The 18,439-nt window shown below is 50.3% G+C and overlaps 1 protein-coding gene across 1 annotated transcript; it reads left to right on the forward strand.

Annotated features, from left to right (window-relative positions):
* The first annotated feature begins 2,564 nt into the window (after positions 1–2,564).
* Positions 2,565–7,780, forward strand: LOC123751734 (uncharacterized). Its single transcript, XM_069327412.1, has 2 exons — positions 2,565–3,855; positions 7,692–7,780. Exons 1-2 carry the CDS (start codon positions 2,565–2,567, stop codon positions 7,778–7,780), a joined length of 1,380 nt encoding a protein of 459 aa, XP_069183513.1.
* Positions 7,781–18,439: the final 10,659 nt, after the last annotated feature.

The raw sequence follows: 18,439 nt of genomic DNA on the forward strand, positions 1-18,439 counted from the left end.
CACGGGCTATGGTGAGCCCGTAAACCATATCCTCCTATCCCTTCCAAGTACCATATATAGTCACACAGAGCTCAGCTGACAATGATATCTCACCTCATACTCAATATAACATCTTCCTCTACTCATCTTCGTTGACAAAATCCAAGTGTTTCATTAAACAAATGGTAATTTCAGTGCAAAATAATAAACACTCATAATGAGCACATTCTACTGACTATTTGGATGAGCTGCGAGGGTAGAACCCCCCCCCACCCCATCCTCAGTAGACACGTGCATGGAGAGGCCTCAAAGCAAGACCAAGTTCGAGCCCCCAGCCTCGACGGACACCACCTTACCTGCAACACAAACACACATATATTAGCGCTTGAAACACGTTCATCAACATTATACATAAGACAAGTCAATCATTACCTGGAGGGTAATCCACAGATAAATGGATATGGATGGATAATAGAAATGGAGGATAATAAGGAGGTCTGAGGCTTCAGGAAGCAAGGGGAGAAAAAAAAAGCTATTATCCACTCCCAATAATCAATGAATTCACCCCCTGAAATTAAGTCAACGTGGACCTGATGTTTCCCTTATGGTCTCCTACAGTCGGCATGAGACGGGACCAAAGAGCCGAAGCTCAACCCTCCCACGAGCACAACAAAGGTAAACACCTCTATACTCAAACCCCTGTCCACCCATCCCTCACCCGTCCACCCATCCCTCACCCGTCCACACAAGGAACACTGTCTCCACTGTCCCACATTAAACACGGCCCCGTCACCATTCTCCCTCACAACCACCTTCCTGCCTCCAAACACACACATAAATCCCGACAGGACAAGACCAGTCTGAGCAATTCTTTTTTTTAACCCTCCCTGAATGACCCCAAAATTACTGGGGGTCCCAAAACACACTAACACACACACGGGACCCAAATCTTCTTGTTATTGTCTAGAATTTAGGGGAGGTAGTGGTGATCTTAATATTATATATATATATATATATATATATATATATATATATATATGTATATATATATATATATATATATATATATATATATATATATATATATATATATATATATATGTATATATATATATATATATATATATATTTTTTTTAAAGTTTGTGAGGGTACCACCTCTGGTGCCAATGTGGGGACCCATAGCCTCGGAGAAGAAAATAAAAAGTATTCAGAGGAGACCTTGTGGTTTCTCACTGAACACTAATATTATCTTCTACCACCCCCATTCTTTTGTATGTACACATATATATTTACTTTATTTGAACTTTGTTACAAAAAAGGAGTTACATATGGGTTACAAAGATGGTTGTCATAGGTTGTCGAGTTCCTCCAGCTCCTCAGATGGCGGGCAGGAACCCTGGATGCAGTGCGCATTTCCCCTTTGTATCGCCACACTGAGGCGCTGGAAAAGAAAGCTTGCAGCTCTCGGGTCCCTTGTTGTTTCAATGAGCCTAGAACCCAGTTCCTTCAAAAAACTGGTAGCACTTTTACCCCAGGCGCCGAGCGTCTCAGAAGCAATGGGGACAAAATTGTAGTGGTGATCCAGTTCTCTATACTTACGGGATTTGGCTGCTTCCCTGTGGGTGGCAGCGCCACCTGGTTGTGCAACACTGAGGTTAATGTAGGTGTTAGCCAGGGTTGATACGCACGTGTAGTCCCATACCAACTGCTTGCCATTCTTCCAGGGGTTCACTGTGATACCATCCGGGCGACCAATAAGAGCATCAGAGTTACGGGGCGTTAGGTAACGGGGCTCTCTTTCAGCTGGGCATCCAGCTGTGGTGAGGCTCCTCTTGATGATGTCGTTAACTTCACTGTGCCTCGAGTGCCATCCCCCTGTGCTTTGGCAGAGTAGGCCATGGTGACCGTACCTGTCAGCCACCACCTCGCCGCAAATACACCTATATATATATATATATCTGGCACTGCCGGATGCTCCCTAGTCTATATCAATAAGAGACAATGTTTGTTTGTTCAAAGTAGACAACCAAGTCTCTGGCTGCCTACTTTGAACAAATTTAGCGGGGTAAATGATGTGAATTCTAGCCAGTACATAGGGTGGGTTGGGGGTCGAGCCCCCCAGTTACCCTACAATTTCCTTAAATTAGATTATCATTTAAATGAGCAAAATAAAAAAAACAAAGCCATCCTCACTGTAAAATGATGAATGAAATGAAAATGGTGAAGGCAGAGGGGGGGAGGGAAGGGGGAGGGAAGGGGGAGAGGGGGGGAGGGAGGGAGAGAGAGAGAGAGAGAGAAAGAGACCCAAACACCCCATCACCAGACCAGAACACCCAAGAGGGAGTCCCATCCCTGGACCAGGACAGACCACCCCCCAACACAACACCTACCCCACAAGGTGTGGTCTAGAGAACACAGCTTCATTGTACCCAACATTCCAGGGAATTCTCGGTTAGTGGGGGACTCGTATTAAGCTTTCTTTCATTATAACACTGGCTGGATAAATAAGCTTTGGGGGAACGAACTCTGTCAGCTCTGGTAAAGCTTAATGCTGTTTTTTTACACCTGTCAGTCCTTTATCACAATGGTAAGTGTGTGTTATGAAGTCTGGTCTTGCTGGCCAAAAGTCTTAAGTATAGTTTCTCTGGCATTATACCTTGTTACCCTCCACGCCCGCTGTCAGCCTCAACGCCCGCCGTCAGCCTCCACGCCCGCCGTCAGCCTCCACGCCCGCTGTCAGCCTCCACGCCCGCTGTCAGCCTCCACGCCCGCTGTCAGCCTCAACGCCCGCCGTCAGCCTCCACGCCCGCCGTCAGCCTCCACGCCCGCTGTCAGCCTCCACGCCCGCTGTCAGCCTCCACGCCCGCTGTCAGCCTCAACGCCCGCCGTCAGCCTCCACGCCCGCCGTCAGCCTCCACGCCCGCTGTCAGCCTCCACGCCCGCTGTCAGCCTCCACGCCCGCTGTCAGCCTCAACGCCCGCCGTCAGCCTCCACGCCCGCCGTCAGCCTCCACGCCCGCTGTCAGCCTCCACGCCCGCTGTCAGCCTCCACGCCCGCTGTCAGCCTCAACGCCCGCCGTCAGCCTCCACGCCCGCCGTCAGCCTCCACGCCCGCCGTCAGCCTCCACGCCCGCTGTCAGCCTCCACGCCCGCTGTCAGCCTCCACGCCCGCTGTCAGCCTCAACGCCCGCCGTCAGCCTCCACGCCCGCCGTCAGCCTCCACGCCCGCCGTCAGCCTCCACGCCCGCCGTCAGCCTCCACGCCCGCTGTCAGCCTCCACGCCCGCCGTCAGCCTCCACGCCCGCCGTCAGCCTCCACGCCCGCCGTCAGCCTCCACGCCCGCCGTCAGCCTCCACGCCCGCTGTCAGCCTCCACGCCCGCCGTCAGCCTCCACGCCCGCCGTCAGCCTCCACGCCCGCCGTCAGCCTCCACGCCCGCCGTCAGCCTCCACGCCCGCTGTCAGCCTCCACGCCCGCTGTCAGCCTCCACGCCCGCTGTCAGCCTCCACGCCCGCCGTCAGCCTCCACGCCCGCCGTCAGCCTCCACGCCCGCTGTCAGCCTCCACGCCCGCTGTCAGCCTCCACGCCCGCTGTCAGCCTCCACGCCCGCTGTCAGCCTCCACGCCCGCTGTCAGCCTCCACGCCCGCTGTCAGCCCCCACACCCGCCGTCAGCCTCCACGCCCGCCGTCAGCCTCCACGCCCGCCGTCAGCCTCCACGCCCGCCGTCAGCCTCCACGCCCGCCGTCAGCCTCCACGCCCGCCGTCAGCCTCCACGCCCGCCGTCAGCCTCCACACCCGCCGTCAGCCTCCACGCCCGCCGTCACCCTCCACTACCACCGTCACCCTCCACGCCCACCGTCACCCTCCACGCCCACCGTCACCCTCCACTACCACCGTCACCCTCCACTACCACCGTCACCCTCCACTACCACCGTCACCCTCCACGCCCACCGTCACCCTCCACGCCCACCGTCACCCTCCACTACCACCGTCACCCTCCACGCCCACCGTCACCCTCCACGCCCACCGTCACCCTCCACACCCACCGTCACCCTCCACACCCAATGTGTCAGGAACACAGAAATATTGTACCCATTTATAACTGAAAACTAAAAAAAGTTTCAGGAAAAAACTAATATTAACAGCGTGCTACAATTTGTCAAAAAAAAAAAATCCAGCGTTTCTAAGGATTGTCTGTTAAAGGCAGCTTTTGTAGACTCACTAATGGCCTTATGTGACTGACTCTTGTAGACACTGACAGTATTAAGTGATTGGGCTTTAGACTACAAAAGTTTTCTTTGCTCATTTCATCAATTTCGATTTAACGCACGAGACTGCAACTGCGGCTGTTGCAGACTATGATAGTCATAGCGGTAAAAATACAATAATCTGTGTTAATTTGCGTACTGAAGGCTTGTTGATTAATTACAGGTGTTGAGGTGACATGCCTCACACACACCTGTATTAATCAACATATGCAACTGAGAGTGATAGCAAGCAATGATAGGAAGCAATGATAGCAAGCAATGATAGCAAGCAATGATAGGAAGCAATGATAGGAAGCAATGATAGGAAGCAATGATAGGAAGCAATGATAGGAGGCAATGATAGGAAGCAATGATAGGAAGCAATGATAGCAAGCAATGATAGGAAACAATGATAGCAAGCAATGATAGGAAGCAATGATAGGAAGCAATGATAGGAAGCAATGATAGCAAGCAATGATAGCAAGCAATGATAGGAAGCAATGATAGGAAGCAATGATAGGAAGCAATGATAGGAAGCAATGATAGGAAGCAATGATAGGAAGCAATGATAGGAAGCAATGATAGGAAGCAATGATAGGAAGCAATGATAGGAAGCAATGATAGGAAGCAATGATAGCAAGCAATGATAGCAAGCAATGATAGGAAGCAATGATAGGAAGCAATGATAGGAAGCAATGATAGGAAGCAATGATAGCAAGCAATGATAGGAAGCAATGATAGCAAGCAATGATAGCAAGCAATGATAGCAAGCAATGATAGCAAGCAATGATAGCAAGCCGCGTGCATAAATATAATTTTGCAACCGATCCTTCTGTTTAGATAGTAGTTTTTGTAACTATGTGCCCCATAGTACAAATATTGACAGAGAGGTTGGGGGGGAGGGAGGGGGGGGCAGAGTGAGGGGGGAGCGGTAGAGAGAGGGGGGAGGGGGCAGAGTGAGAGGGAGGGGGGGGCCAACCTTTGACAAGCCGCAGGCTTCCTGTCCCCGTTGTGACCCCCCCCCCCTCCCAAGAGAGAGAGAGATAATGACCCTCGGGTTAAAATGTCCACGAGTCGGAGTACAGAGCTAGACCCGACTTTCTCCGTCGACACAGATAGGTAAACACTATTAGAAAAGCTACCTCACCGCCCCCCCCCCCCGCCCCCGCATCTCCCTATCCACCTGCCACTCTGAAATCCATTAATTTTTTTTTTTTTTACATTAATTAAGCCTTCCCGCCTTAGGCTGTTGTGCCGGCGTCCTCTCCGCTTAATGTTGTCCCGCAGCTGATGACTCACTGGTCCTTATACGGCACCTCCGCTCCAGGCTAGACCGCGCTACAGCGGACCCCGCATAACCCGACCGCCTTATGAGAGCCAGAAACCCGCTGGGAAGGGCAGGTGTGACGGGGGTCTGGCGGGAAAGGGGGTCAGTGTTTAGTGAATGGGATGGGAGTTATTATATGTGGTGGCGGCGGCGGTGGTCTGGTTTCGTAATGTGGTTCTTGCGGTCACAGACTGAATTGTGGTTCGGGGTAGTTTGCGGGTGAGGGATGGGGAATGGGGGGGGAAGGGGGAAGGGGGAAGGGGGGAGTACAAGGGGAAGGGGGGAGTACAAGGGGAAGGGGAGGAATACAAGGGAAAGGACGAAATGGAAGGGGAACGAAGCAGGGAAAGAAGGATTTTTTTTCCTCATATTCCACTTGTTTCCTCAGTGGGGGGAGGGGGGGGGGGGGAGGTACGGGAGTGTGGGAACCTGTCAACGTGTGATTTGCAGCTTAACTACTCGTTACCAGTTTCAGACACGCACACGCAACTCCCCCCCCCCTCTCCCCCAACTCCTCCCCGCACACGTATGCATACACACTCAAGGGACGAGACATATGAACAGGCTTTGAGCACGTACGGACACTCGCACGCACGCACGCACGCACGCACACACACACACACGAGTTACGAGGAAAAGCTGCGGGAAATGCACCTTACGACACTGGAAGACAGAAGAGTAAGGGGAGACATGATCACAACCTACAAAATCCTCAGAGGAATCGACCGGGTAAACAAGGACAAACTATTCAACACGGGTGGGACGCGAACAAGGGGACACAGGTGGAAACTGAGTACCCACATGAGCCACAGAGACGTTAGAAGGAACTTTTTCAGTGTCAGAGTAGTTAACAGATGGAATGCATTAGGCAGTGATGTGGTGGAGGCTGACTCCATACAGTTTCAAATGTAGATATGATAGAGCCCAGTAGGCTCAGGAACCTGTACAGCAGTTGATTGACAGTTCAGAGGCGGGACCAAAGAACCAAAGCTCAACCCCCGCAAGCACAAATAGGTGAGTATAAATAGGTGAGTACACACACAAGGAAGCAGCTCCGTAACAGCTGTCTAACCCTCAGGTACCTATTTACTGCTAGGTAACAGGGGCATTCAGGGTGAAAGAAACTTTGCCCATTTGTTTCTGCCTTGTCCGGGAATCGAACGCTGGCCACAGAATTACGAATCCTGCGCGATGTCCGCTCAGCTACCACACCCCTAGTGTGTGGGGGGGGGGGGGGGGGAGGGGAGACAGGAAGAGAAGGTAGGATAATGCACAGAGAGGGGACAGAAGAAAAGAGGAGATGGGAGGGAAGAGCCTGTACATAAGGAAAACAGTAACAGTAAATATTTGTATAGAAGTGTGTGTGTGTGTGTGTGTGTGTGTGCGCGCGCGCGCGCGCGCAGTAGAGGCCAGGGCAGGGATGGAGGAAGAGAGGGAGGGCAGGATGGGATGGGAGGTTGGGAAGGATGCATAGGAAGGGAGACGGAGGGGGGGGGGGGAGTCGAACCGGGAGAGGAAGGAAGATATGTTAAGAAAACCAGAATGGGAGACAAGACAGTTCAAGAGAAGGGGGGGAGGGAGGGGGGGGGGGGGGGAAATACGTGACAGTTGCTGATGTGTACCTGTTGCAGACACCCGTGTTGCATGTAGGCCTATTGCAACACCTGTCCCTGCTACCCCCCCCCCACAGAGCTTATTAGGGCAAAAACTGCGAAATGAGACTCCTCCCCCTCCCCTTGAAACCCCCCCCTCACTCTCCCGCCCCCTCATCCCCCACACTCCCTCATCTTCCCCTCACACTCTCCCCTGCACCTCTTGAACACTCGGGAACCCCTCATCTCCCCTCACTCCCTCATCTCCCCTCACCACCTCACCTGCCTCAACACACCTCACCTGGGATGTAAACAACAAGGGGGGGGGGAGAAGGACCCCACATTTTAAACCATTAACAAAGGCTAATAATATACTACAAACAACCCAGCTAATATTTACTTCAAACACCTTCTCAAAATTAACCCACATTAAAAAAAAAATAACTTAATTCTAACATAGAACCCACAAGCACAGCAATAATTCCAGGTAAAACCAGGTAAAGAAAACCCAGAGCTTCAAGGAATGCCAAGAATACCTTTTTTCAGGTCCCCAAATCCTCCACCTTAAGGGCTGGCTGGCTGGCTGGCTGGCTGGCTGGCTGGCTGGCTGGCTGCTCGGATCCTACAAGCCGTGACACTAAGGCCTCGAAACCCCATAAAACAAAATCCCTTGCAGGCTCACAAGAGGCAGAGAGACCCAAACACCTCCCCCCTACCTAAACACCCTCCCCCTGCCCAAACACCTGCCCCCTACCTAAACACCCTCCCCCTGCCCAAACACCTGCCCCCTACCTAAACACCCTCCCCCTGCCCAAACACCCTCCCCCTGCCCAAACACCTGCCCCCTACCTAAACACCCTCCCCCTGCCCAAACACCCTCCCCCTGCCCAAACACCTGCCCCCCTACCCAAACACCTGCCCCCTACCCAAACTCCTGCCCCCTACCCAAACACCCTCCCCCTACCTAAACACCCGCCCCCTACCCAAACACCCTCCCCCTACCCACACACCCGCCCCCTACCCAAACACCCGCCCCGTACCCAAACACCTGCCCCATACCCAAACACCCTCCCCCTACCCAAACACCTGCCCCCTACCCAAACACCTGCCCCCTACCCAAACTCCTGCCCCCTACCCAAACACCCTCCCCCTACCTAAACACCCTCCCCCTACCCAAACACCCTCCCCCTACCCAAACACCCTCCCCCTACCCAAACACCCGCCCCCTACCCAAACACCCGCCCCCTACCCAAACACCCGCCCCCTACCCAAACACCTGCCCCATACCCAAACACCTGCCCCCTACCCAAACACCCTCCCCCTACCCAAACACCCTCCCCCTACCTAAACACCCGCCCCCTACCCAAACACCCTCCCCATACCCAAACACCTGCCCCCTACCCAAACACCCTCCCCCTACCCAAACACCTGCCCCCTACCCAAACACCTGCCCCATACCCAAACACCTGCCCCCTACCCAAACACCCTCCCCTACCCAAACACCTGCCCCCTACCCAAACACCTGCCCCCTACCCAAACACCTGCCCCATACCCAAACACCTGCCCCCTACCCAAACACCCTCCCCCTACCCAAACACCTGCCCCATACCCAAACACCTGCCCCCTACGCAAACACCCTCCCCCTACCCAAACACCTGCCCCCTACCCAAACACCCGCCCCCTACCCAAACACCTGCCCCATACCCAAACACCTGCCCCCTACACAAACACCCTCCCCCTACCCAAACACCCGCCCCCTACCAAAACACCTGCCCCCTACCCAAACACCCTCCCCCTACCCAAACACCCGCCCCCTACCCAAACACCCGCCCCCTACCCAAACACCCGCCCCCTACCCAAACACCTGCCCCATACCCAAACACCTGCCCCCTACCCAAACACCCTCCCCCTACCCAAACACCTGCCCCCTACCAAAACACCTGCCCCATACCCAAACACCTGCCCCCTACCCAAACACCCTCCCCCTACCCAAACACCTGCCCCCTACCAAAACACCTGCCCCCTACACAAACACCCTCCCCCTACCCAAACACCTGCCCCCTACCCAAACACCCTCCCCCTACCCAAACACCTGCCCCCTACCAAAACACCTGCCCCATACCCAAACACCTGCCCCCTACCCAAACACCCTCCCCCTACCAAAACACCTGCCCCCTACACAAACACCCTCCCCCTACCCAAACACCTGCCCCCTACCCAAACACCCTCCCATTACCCAAACACCTGCCCCATACCCAAACACCTGCCCCCTACCCAAACACCCTCCCCCTACCCAAACACCTGCCCCATACCCAAACACCTGCCCCCTACCCAAACACCCTCCCCCTACCCAAACACCTGCCCCTACCCAAACACCCGCCCCCTACCCAAACACCCTCCCCCTACCCAAACACCTGCCCCCTACCCAAACACCTGCCCCCTACCCAAACACCCTCCCCCTACTCAAACACCCGCCCCCTACCCAAACACCCTCCCCCTACCCAAACACCCGCCCCCTACCCAAACACCTGGCCCCTACCCAAACACCCCATATTATCTGCTAGCGCCCGGCAGCCATAGGCCTACCCTTCCTATGATCTTCCTCAGCTTCAAGAATGACAGCTGTGTCTAGTTATAAACAAGACTCACCAGGTCTATATAATGACCTCCTCCCAGGGTCGCTGGCCAGAAAGCCAAACCGGTTCGACTCTCAGATGGTCTTCAAGTGACACAGTGGATGATGTATCAACACTTATGGGGGGGGGGGGAGGATTTCCAAACATATATTTTGGATTTTTTCTCGTCAAAACTGCAAGTTGAGGGTCCTCTGGTAAGTTAGGAATTGAATTGCATTATCAGGGGGAAAGCGCCAAGTCATAACGACTATATAGCACTAGGAAGGGATCAGGATTAGGATTTGGGGTGGGACGGGGGAAGGGTTATAAGGATAAGGAGTTGGGAAAAGAAAAAAGGGAAGGAATGGTGCCCAACCATTTGGATGGTCGGGGATTGAACGCCGACCTGCATGAAGCGAGACCGTCGCTCTACCGTTCAGCCCAAGTGGTTGGACAGGGCAGGAGGGTTTCAAAACGTTAATTGAAAGTTTCCTCTCCTAACCTAACCGAGTAAGCTGGAGGACTCGAACAGAAAACGGGACAGTACATCACTCGTGAGCCGATTTCATTTCACATTACGTCCATTTTTAGCCATAGCGAGCATACGAGCGAAAAGCGACGTTATTTTTAAGAAGACGGGTTGAACACACACACACACACACAAAATAGTAACAGGAATCGATAAAATTGATGGTGCAGATTTCCTGAGACCTGGAATTTCAGGAACTAGAGGTCATAGATTTAAACTAACTAAACAAAGCTGCCGAAGACACAAAGGTAACAGTGGTAGACGGTTGGAACAAGTTAGGTGAGGTGGTGGTGGTGGTGGAGGCCAAAAACCAGCAGTAGTTTCAAAACTTTATATGATAAAGAGTACTAAAACAGGACTCTACGAGCGTGGCTCTCATCCTGTAACTACACTTTGGTAATTGTACACTTTTAGTGAGGTACGGGGGGGGGCTGTGGCGGCGCCTTGAGCCACTGTCAAGGTAACTCAAGGTAACTCAACGCTTTTGGTTAAACCTTTCAATTGCTTGAAGATGTTTCGGGTCAATATCTTGAATTTCCCCCCTTCGCCAGCTTCTCCCGAAGCTCCTGGTATATTTTCTTTTTATTGTTCCGGATTGCCTTTTTTATCTTTTTCAATTGTTTAAAATATTCTGCCTATTCCTACAAGAGTCTTGACACCCCGAGCGGCACCGCTTCGCCCGGACCGCTCTGGTCCACCCGGTCCGGCTCCTGCTCCTCGCCCTGGAGCTCCCAGTCTGGTTCCTGCCCCTCGCCCTGGAGCTCCCAGTCCGGTTCCTGCCCCTCGCCCTGGAACTCACAGTCTGGTTCCTGCCCCTCGCCCTGGAGCTCCCAGTCTGGTTCCTGCCCCTCGCCCTGGAGCTCCCACTCCGGTTCCAGCTCGGTCCAGGGCTCGCCCTGGAACTTCCAGTCCGGTTCCTGCCCCTCGCCCTGGAACTCACAGTCTGGTTCCTGCCCCTCGCCCTGGAGCTCCCAGTCTGGTTCCTGCCCCTCGCCCTGGAGCTCCTTGTCTGGTTCCTGCCCCTCGCCCTGGAGCTCCCACTCCGGTTCCAGCTCGGTCCAGGGCTCGCCCTGGAACTTCCAGTCCGGTTCCTGCCCCTCGCCCTGGAGCTCCTAGTCTGGTTCCTGCCCCTCGCCCTGGAGCTCCCAGTCTGGTTCCTGCCCCTCGCCCTGGAACTCACAGTCTGGTTCCTGCCCCTCGCCCTGGAGCTCCCAGTCTGGTTCCTGCCCCTCGCCCTGGAACTCACAGTCTGGTTCCTGCCCCTCGCCCTGGAGCTCCTAGTCTGGTTCCTGCCCCTCGCCCTGGAGCTCCCAGTCTGGTTCCTGCCCCTCGCCCTGGAACTCACAGTCTGGTTCCTGCCCCTCGCCCTGGAACTCACAGTCTGGTTCCTGCCCCTCGCCCTGGAGCTCCTTGTCTGGTTCCTGCCCCTCGCCCTGGAACTCACAGTCTGGTTCCTGCCCCTCGCCCTGGAGCTCCCAGTCTGGTTCCAGTCCCTCGCCCTGGAGCTCCCAGTCTGGTTCCAGCCCGGTCCAGGGCTCGCCCTGGAGCTCCCAGTCCGGTTCCTGACCCTCGCCCAGACCGCTCTGGACCTCCTGTTCCAATTCGGAGCTAAATAGTTGGGTCACATCGCCGGGACTCTGCTCATTCGCCAGCCTAAGTTCTGAAGGAGACTGTTTCCCTTCGTCTCCGTCCGAACAGCAACTGAAGCAGCGGCCGAAGAGCTTCTTGAGCCACTTTAAGAACCCCATTGAAACTCTCTACCAGATATTCTAGATGATACCAGATACTAAATGATATGAGTGAATGACACCAGATAATAAAAAGATACTAATATGGCCCTGTTGACTGATCCATCTCTGCTTCATATCAGACACGCGCTCATAATTAGTTAGCTCAGATGATGAGTGGATATATGGTATGATATCAGATCTTAAAATATCAGGAAAGGAATTATCATGGGAAAGCGAGTAGCCATTTCGACTATATAACACTTGGAAGGAGTCAGGATAAGGATTTGGGATGGGACACAAGAATACTGTGTAGTGACTGATATAGTGACGGGTGGTGTAGTATAGTGAAGACATGAGTACTGTGTAGTGACTGATATAGTGACGGGTGGTGTAGTATAGTGAAGACATGAGTACTGTGTAGTGACTGATATAGTGATGAGTTGTGTAGTATAGTGAAGGCATGAGTACTGTGTGGTGACACTTATACTGACGAGTTGTGTAGTATAGTGAAGGCATGAGTACTATGTGGTGACAGGTATAGTGACGAGTGGTGCAGTATAGTGAAGGTATGAGTACTGTGTGGTGACACTTATAGTGACGAGTTGTATAGTATAGTGAAGGCATGAGTACTGTGTGGTGACAGGTATAGTGACGAGTGGTGTAGTATAGTGAAGGCATGAGTACTGTGTGGTGACGAATAGTGACGGGTGGTGTAGTATAGTGCATACTAGAGTACTGTGTAGCGACTGATATAGTGACGAGTGGTGTAGTATAGTGCATACAAGAGTACTGTGTAGTGACTGATATAGTGACGGGTATAGTGCATCAAGAGTACTGTGTAGTGACTGATATAGTGACGGGTGGTGTAGTATAGTGAAGACATGAGTACTGTGTAGTGACTGATATAGTGATGAGTTGTGTAGTATAGTGAAGGCATGAGTACTGTGTAGTGACACTTATAGTGACGAGTTGTATAGTATAGTGAAGGCATGAGTACTGTGTGGTGACGGATATAGTGACGAGTTGTATAGTATAGTGAAGGCATGAGTACTGTGTGGTGACGGATATAGTGACGAGTTGTATAGTATAGTGAAGGCATGAGTACTGTGTGGTGACGGATATAGTGAAGAGTTGTGTAGCATAGTGAAGACATGAGTACTGTTTAGTGATGGGTATAGTGACAAGTGCTGTAGTATAGTGAAGGTATGAGAACTGTGTGGTGACGGATAGTGAGGAGTGGTGTAGTATAGTGAAGGCATGAGTACTGTTTGGTGATAGGTATAGTGACAAGTGGTGTAGTATAGTGCATACAAGAGTAGTGTAGTGACTGATATAGTGACGAGTGGTGTAGTATAGTGCATACAGGAGTACTGTGTAGTGACGAGTGGTGTAGTATAGTGCATACAGGAGTACTGTGTAGTGACGAGTGGTGTAGTATAGTAAAGGTATGAGTACTGTGTAGTGATGATTATAGTGACGGGTGGTGTAGTATAGTGAAGGTATGAGTACTGTGTGGTGACGAGTATAGTGAATTGTGTAGTATAGTGAAGGCATGAGTACTGTGTGGTGACGAGTATAGTGACAAGTGGTGTAGTATAGTGAAGATATGAGTTCTGTGTGGTGTGGTGAGTACAAGAAGCTGGGATGTGAGGACTAGGATCAGGGATATGAGGACAAGGAGCTGGGATATGAGACAAGGAGCTGGGATATGAGACAAGGAGCTGGGATATGAGACAAGGAGCTGGGATATGAGACAAGGAGCTGGGATATGAGACAAGGAGCTGGGATATGAGACAAGGAGCTGGGATATGAGACAAGGAGCTGGGATATGAGGACAAGGAGCTGGGATATGAGACAAGGAGCTGAGAATTTAGAGAGTCAAAGTAGCAATGTAGAAGGACATAGTGTCGAGGTACACAAAAATGAAGGCAATAGTGTAGAGCAACCTGGTGATATGAATAAGGAGAGAAAAAATGAGACGAATGAGAACACAAATGAGAAAGACGAAAGCAACAAGGAGAAAGATAAGGGCAATACCGAGAATGAATGCAGAAACGAGAAAGTTGGAACAAAAAACACAGAGGTAGCCAAGTCATGCACGGGTACAAACAAGAATAATACAATCACAAATGAAAATATTTGCAGGTATTATGCAAAAGGACAGTGCAGATATGGGCCCAGAGGCACGGAATGCTCATTCATGCACCCACGGAAATGCTGAAACTGGTTAGGGAAAGGCAGATGTCGTTTTGATACAGAGTGTAGATATTTTCACCCTAAGTTATGCAAACTCTCAGTTAATGAGAGGAAATGATACGATCTTCATTGCCCCGATTTCCACGTCAGAGGTAAACAGCGCTGTATAAGAGAGGAAGTTTAATATAATAGCCCTGAAAATTTTTTAGAGGCAGGTACAAACAGAGGGAGAAACAGACAGGCAGAAACGTGGCAGGAGTACGGATGGAGAGGGGGAAATGCCCAAGTCTGGACTACGGTTCGTCATCAAGCCCACACACATACTACACCCCCCAACTACACAGAGACTACCACACTCCCCAGTATCACTTCCAAAACTGGACAAACCATTGCCACAACAACACACCCTGGGTCAGGGTAGAGAGGAGGGAGAACCACCAAAACCTTCCAGAAGTGACACACAATATGGACAATCATTCATATTTGCAAACATTTAAGGTTTAAAGCCAAAGTCAAGAAATAAAGTTAAGTTCATAAATGGCCTCCTATTAGAGTCAAACTCAATATTTGGGGCATTCACGGAAACTCATACAAAAGATTACATGGATGGTGAAATCTGGATTCCAAATTATAATTTATATAGATGTGATAGAAAAACTAGGTCAAATGGAGGAGTAGGTCTGTATATTAAAGAAGACCTGGTATGCACAGAACTAAACTCTACTAAACTCAACTAATGAGGTGGTAGAGGTACTAGGAATTAAGGTAGAGAAACTAAACCTAATTATTATTCTAATATATAAACCGCCAGATACAACGGTTGAGGAATTCACAGAGCAGATGCACAAAATAGAGAACATACTTGACAACCTAGCAAACCCAGCTCCAGATATTATCTTCCTTGGAGATTTCAATTTACCGAGTCTAAGATGGAGAATGGCAAACACAAATATCATAGCAGGAAATGACCCGGGAAATAACCAACCACAGGTCAGAGAACTTTTGAGATTCTGTGACAAATTCTCGCTCAATCAACAGATTACAGAACCAACTAGGAACGAAAACACACTAGACTTGTTATTCACAAACAACGATGAACTAATCAGAGACATCACAATAATACTCAAATACATATACATCATACTCAGACCATAAGCTCATTGAAGTGCGAACTAGCATAAATAACGGTAGTAGGTCTAAGAGACCCAACAAGCGAGAAGGAATATTCAATCAATTCAATTTCAACAATAAGAGGATTGACTGGGAAAAAATAAATGTAGACCTTGCAACTATTCAATGGGAGACGGTCTTAAGTGACAAAACTCTCACACAGGGAATAGCTCAACTGACAGCTGAGCTTACAAGGTCTGCTTGAAGCACGTGCCTGTGAGGAGGGGCAGAAAGAGGACCACTCTAGAAAGAGAACGCAGACGACTGTACAGAAGAAAAAAAATCACGGAAATGCTTCGGCAGACACAACTATCACAAGCAAGGAAAACAAGCCTAAGCAGGGAGATCGAAGAAATAGAACAAACGTTGAAGCGATCATATGAGTGAGGAAATGGAATTGGAACAGAAAGCTATACAAGAGATAAGCAAAAATCTGAAATATTTTTTCACATACGCAAAATCAAAATCCAAAACCTCGACCAGTATTGGACCGTTAATAACAAATGAACGTACGTACACAGAGGACAACAAAGAGATTAGTGAAATTCTAAGAAGCCAGTAAGAGGCTATGTTTAGCACACCAATAAACATGAAAATTGATGACCCAGACAGCTTCTTTATGAATGACATTCAAGCTGCAGATAATATAACGGATATTACCACAAACACGGAAGACTTTGAAAGAGAAATTGACAATATGCCCATGCACTCAGCTCCTGGGCCTGACTCATGGAATTCCATATTCATAAAGAAATGTAAAGTACCAGTAGCGAGAGCACTCAGCGTAATATGGAGAAAGAGCCTGGATACAGGGGATATACCAGCAGCACTTAAATCTGCAGATATAGCTCCGTTGCACAAAGGGGGGGGGGGAATAAAGCCTTGGCAAAAAATTATAGGCCAGTTGCACTAACATCACACATAATAAACGTGTTTGAAAGAGAGATTAGGAATCAAATTTCTAGTTTTATGGAAAACAATGAATTGTACAATCCAGGACAACATGGATTTAGAGCGGGAAGATCCTGTCTGTCACAGTTACTCAACCACTATGACAAAATCACAGAAGCCCTAGAAGAAAAGCAAAATGCAGATGTTGTATACACAGACTTTGCAAAGGCGTTCGACAAATGTGACCATGGGGTGATAGCTCACAAAATGAGGTCAATGGGAATAACTGGAAAAGTAGGATGCTGGATACTCAATTTCCTGTCGAACAGAACACAAAGAGTAACAGTCAATCAGATAAAATCGAGTCCAACCGATGTTAAAAGCTCTGTACCTCAAGGTACAGTCCTTGCACCGCTACTGTTCCTTATTCTCATATCTGATATAGACAAAAATACACGTCACAGCTTCGTGTCGTCCTTTGCAGATGGCACAAAAATCAGCATGAAAATTACCTCTGCTGAAGACATTGAAAAACTACAAGCAGATGTCAACAAAGTTTTCGATTGGGCAGCAGAAAATAACATGATGTTTAAGTGATAAATTTCAGGTACTCAGGTACGGCAAAAATGAGGATCTGAAACATAATACAGGGTACAAAACACAATCAAATCTTCCCATAGTAGAAAAACAGCATGTCAAGGATTTGGGAATAATGATGTCCGACGATCTAACGTTTAGGGAGCATAAGCAAGCAAATATCGCGTCAGCCAGAAAAATGATCGGATGGATCTTTCAAATCCAGGGATCCCATCACAATGGTTGTACTCTTCAAGTCACTTGTGTTGTCCTGTCTCGAGTACTGCTCAGTACTCACTTCCCCCTTCAGAGCAGGAGAGATTGCTGAAATAGAGGGAATACAGAAAACATATACGGCACGCATAGACGAGATAAAACACCTAAATTATTGGGATCGTCTCAAAGCTCTCCAAATGCACTCTCTAGAAAGGAGACGAGAGAGATACCAAATAATATACACATGGAAGATACTGGAGGGACAGGTCCCAAATCTACACAGTAAAATAACAACGTACTGGAGTGAACGATATGAAAGAAAATGCAGAATAGAACCAGTGAAGAGCAGAGGTGCCATAGGCACAATCAGAGAACACTGTATAAACATCAGAGGTCCACGGTTGTTCAACGTCCTCCCAGCGAGCATAAGAAATATTGCCGGAACAAACCGTGGACATCTTCAAGAGAAAACTAGATAATTTTCTAGCGGCCCACCAGGCAACAGCCTGGTGGATCAAACTATCACAAGTCAGGAGTAGAAGTAGGAGTAGAAGTAGTAGTAGGAGTGGGTAGGGGGCGGGTGTTTTGGTATGGGGCGGGTGTTTGGGTAGGGGGCAGGTGTTTGGGTAGGGGGCGGGTGTTTAGGTAGGGGGCAGGTGTTTGGGCAGGGGGAGGGTGTTTAGGTAGGGGGCAGGTGTTTGGGCAGGGGGCAGGTGTTTGGGTAGGGGGCGGGTGTTTAGGTAGGGGGCAGGTGTTTGGGTCTCTCTGCGTCTTGTGAGCCTGCAAGGGATTTTGTTTTATGGGGTTTCGAGGCCTTAGTGTCACGGCTTGTAGGACCCGAGCAGCCAGCCAGCCAGCCAGCCAGCCCTTAAGGTGGAGGATTTGGGGACCTGAAAAAAGGTATTCTTGGCATTCCTTGAAGCTGTGGGTTTTCTTTACCTGGTTTTACCTGGAATTATTGCTGTGCTTGTGGGTTCTATGTTAGAATTAAGTTATTTTTTTTAATGTGGGTTAATTTTGAGAAGGTGTTTGAAGTAAATATTAGCTGGGTTGTTTGTAGTATATTATTAGCCTTTGTTAATGGTTTAAAATGTGGGGTCCTTCTCCCCCCCCCCTTGTTGTTTACATCCCAGGTGAGGTGTGTTGAGGCAGGTGAGGTGGTGAGGGGAGATGAGGGAGTGAGGGGAGATGAGGGGTTCCCGAGTGTGCAAGAGGTGCAGGGGAGAGTGTGAGGGGAGGATGAGGGAGTGTGGGGGATGAGGGGGCGGGAGAGTGAGGGGGGGGAATGAAGGGGGGGGGGAGTCTCATTTCGCAGTTTTTGCCCTAATAAGCTCTGTGGGGGGTGGGGGGGGGGTAGCAGGGACAGGTGTT

Source organism: Procambarus clarkii, chromosome 19 (genome assembly GCF_040958095.1).
Source record: "Procambarus clarkii isolate CNS0578487 chromosome 19, FALCON_Pclarkii_2.0, whole genome shotgun sequence".
Lineage (NCBI taxonomy): Eukaryota > Metazoa > Arthropoda > Malacostraca > Decapoda > Cambaridae > Procambarus > Procambarus clarkii.

Bases quoted from the DNA above. Each gene is read 5' to 3' on its own strand.
- LOC123751734 (XM_069327412.1), top strand. From the start codon at position 2,565: ATGGTAAGTGTGTGTTATGAAGTCTGGTCTTGCTGGCCAAAAGTCTTA. The intron at 3,856-7,691 runs GTCACCCTCCAC...ACCTTTTTTCAG, and splicing joins CGTCACCCTCCACGCCCACC to GTCCCCAAATCCTCCACCTT.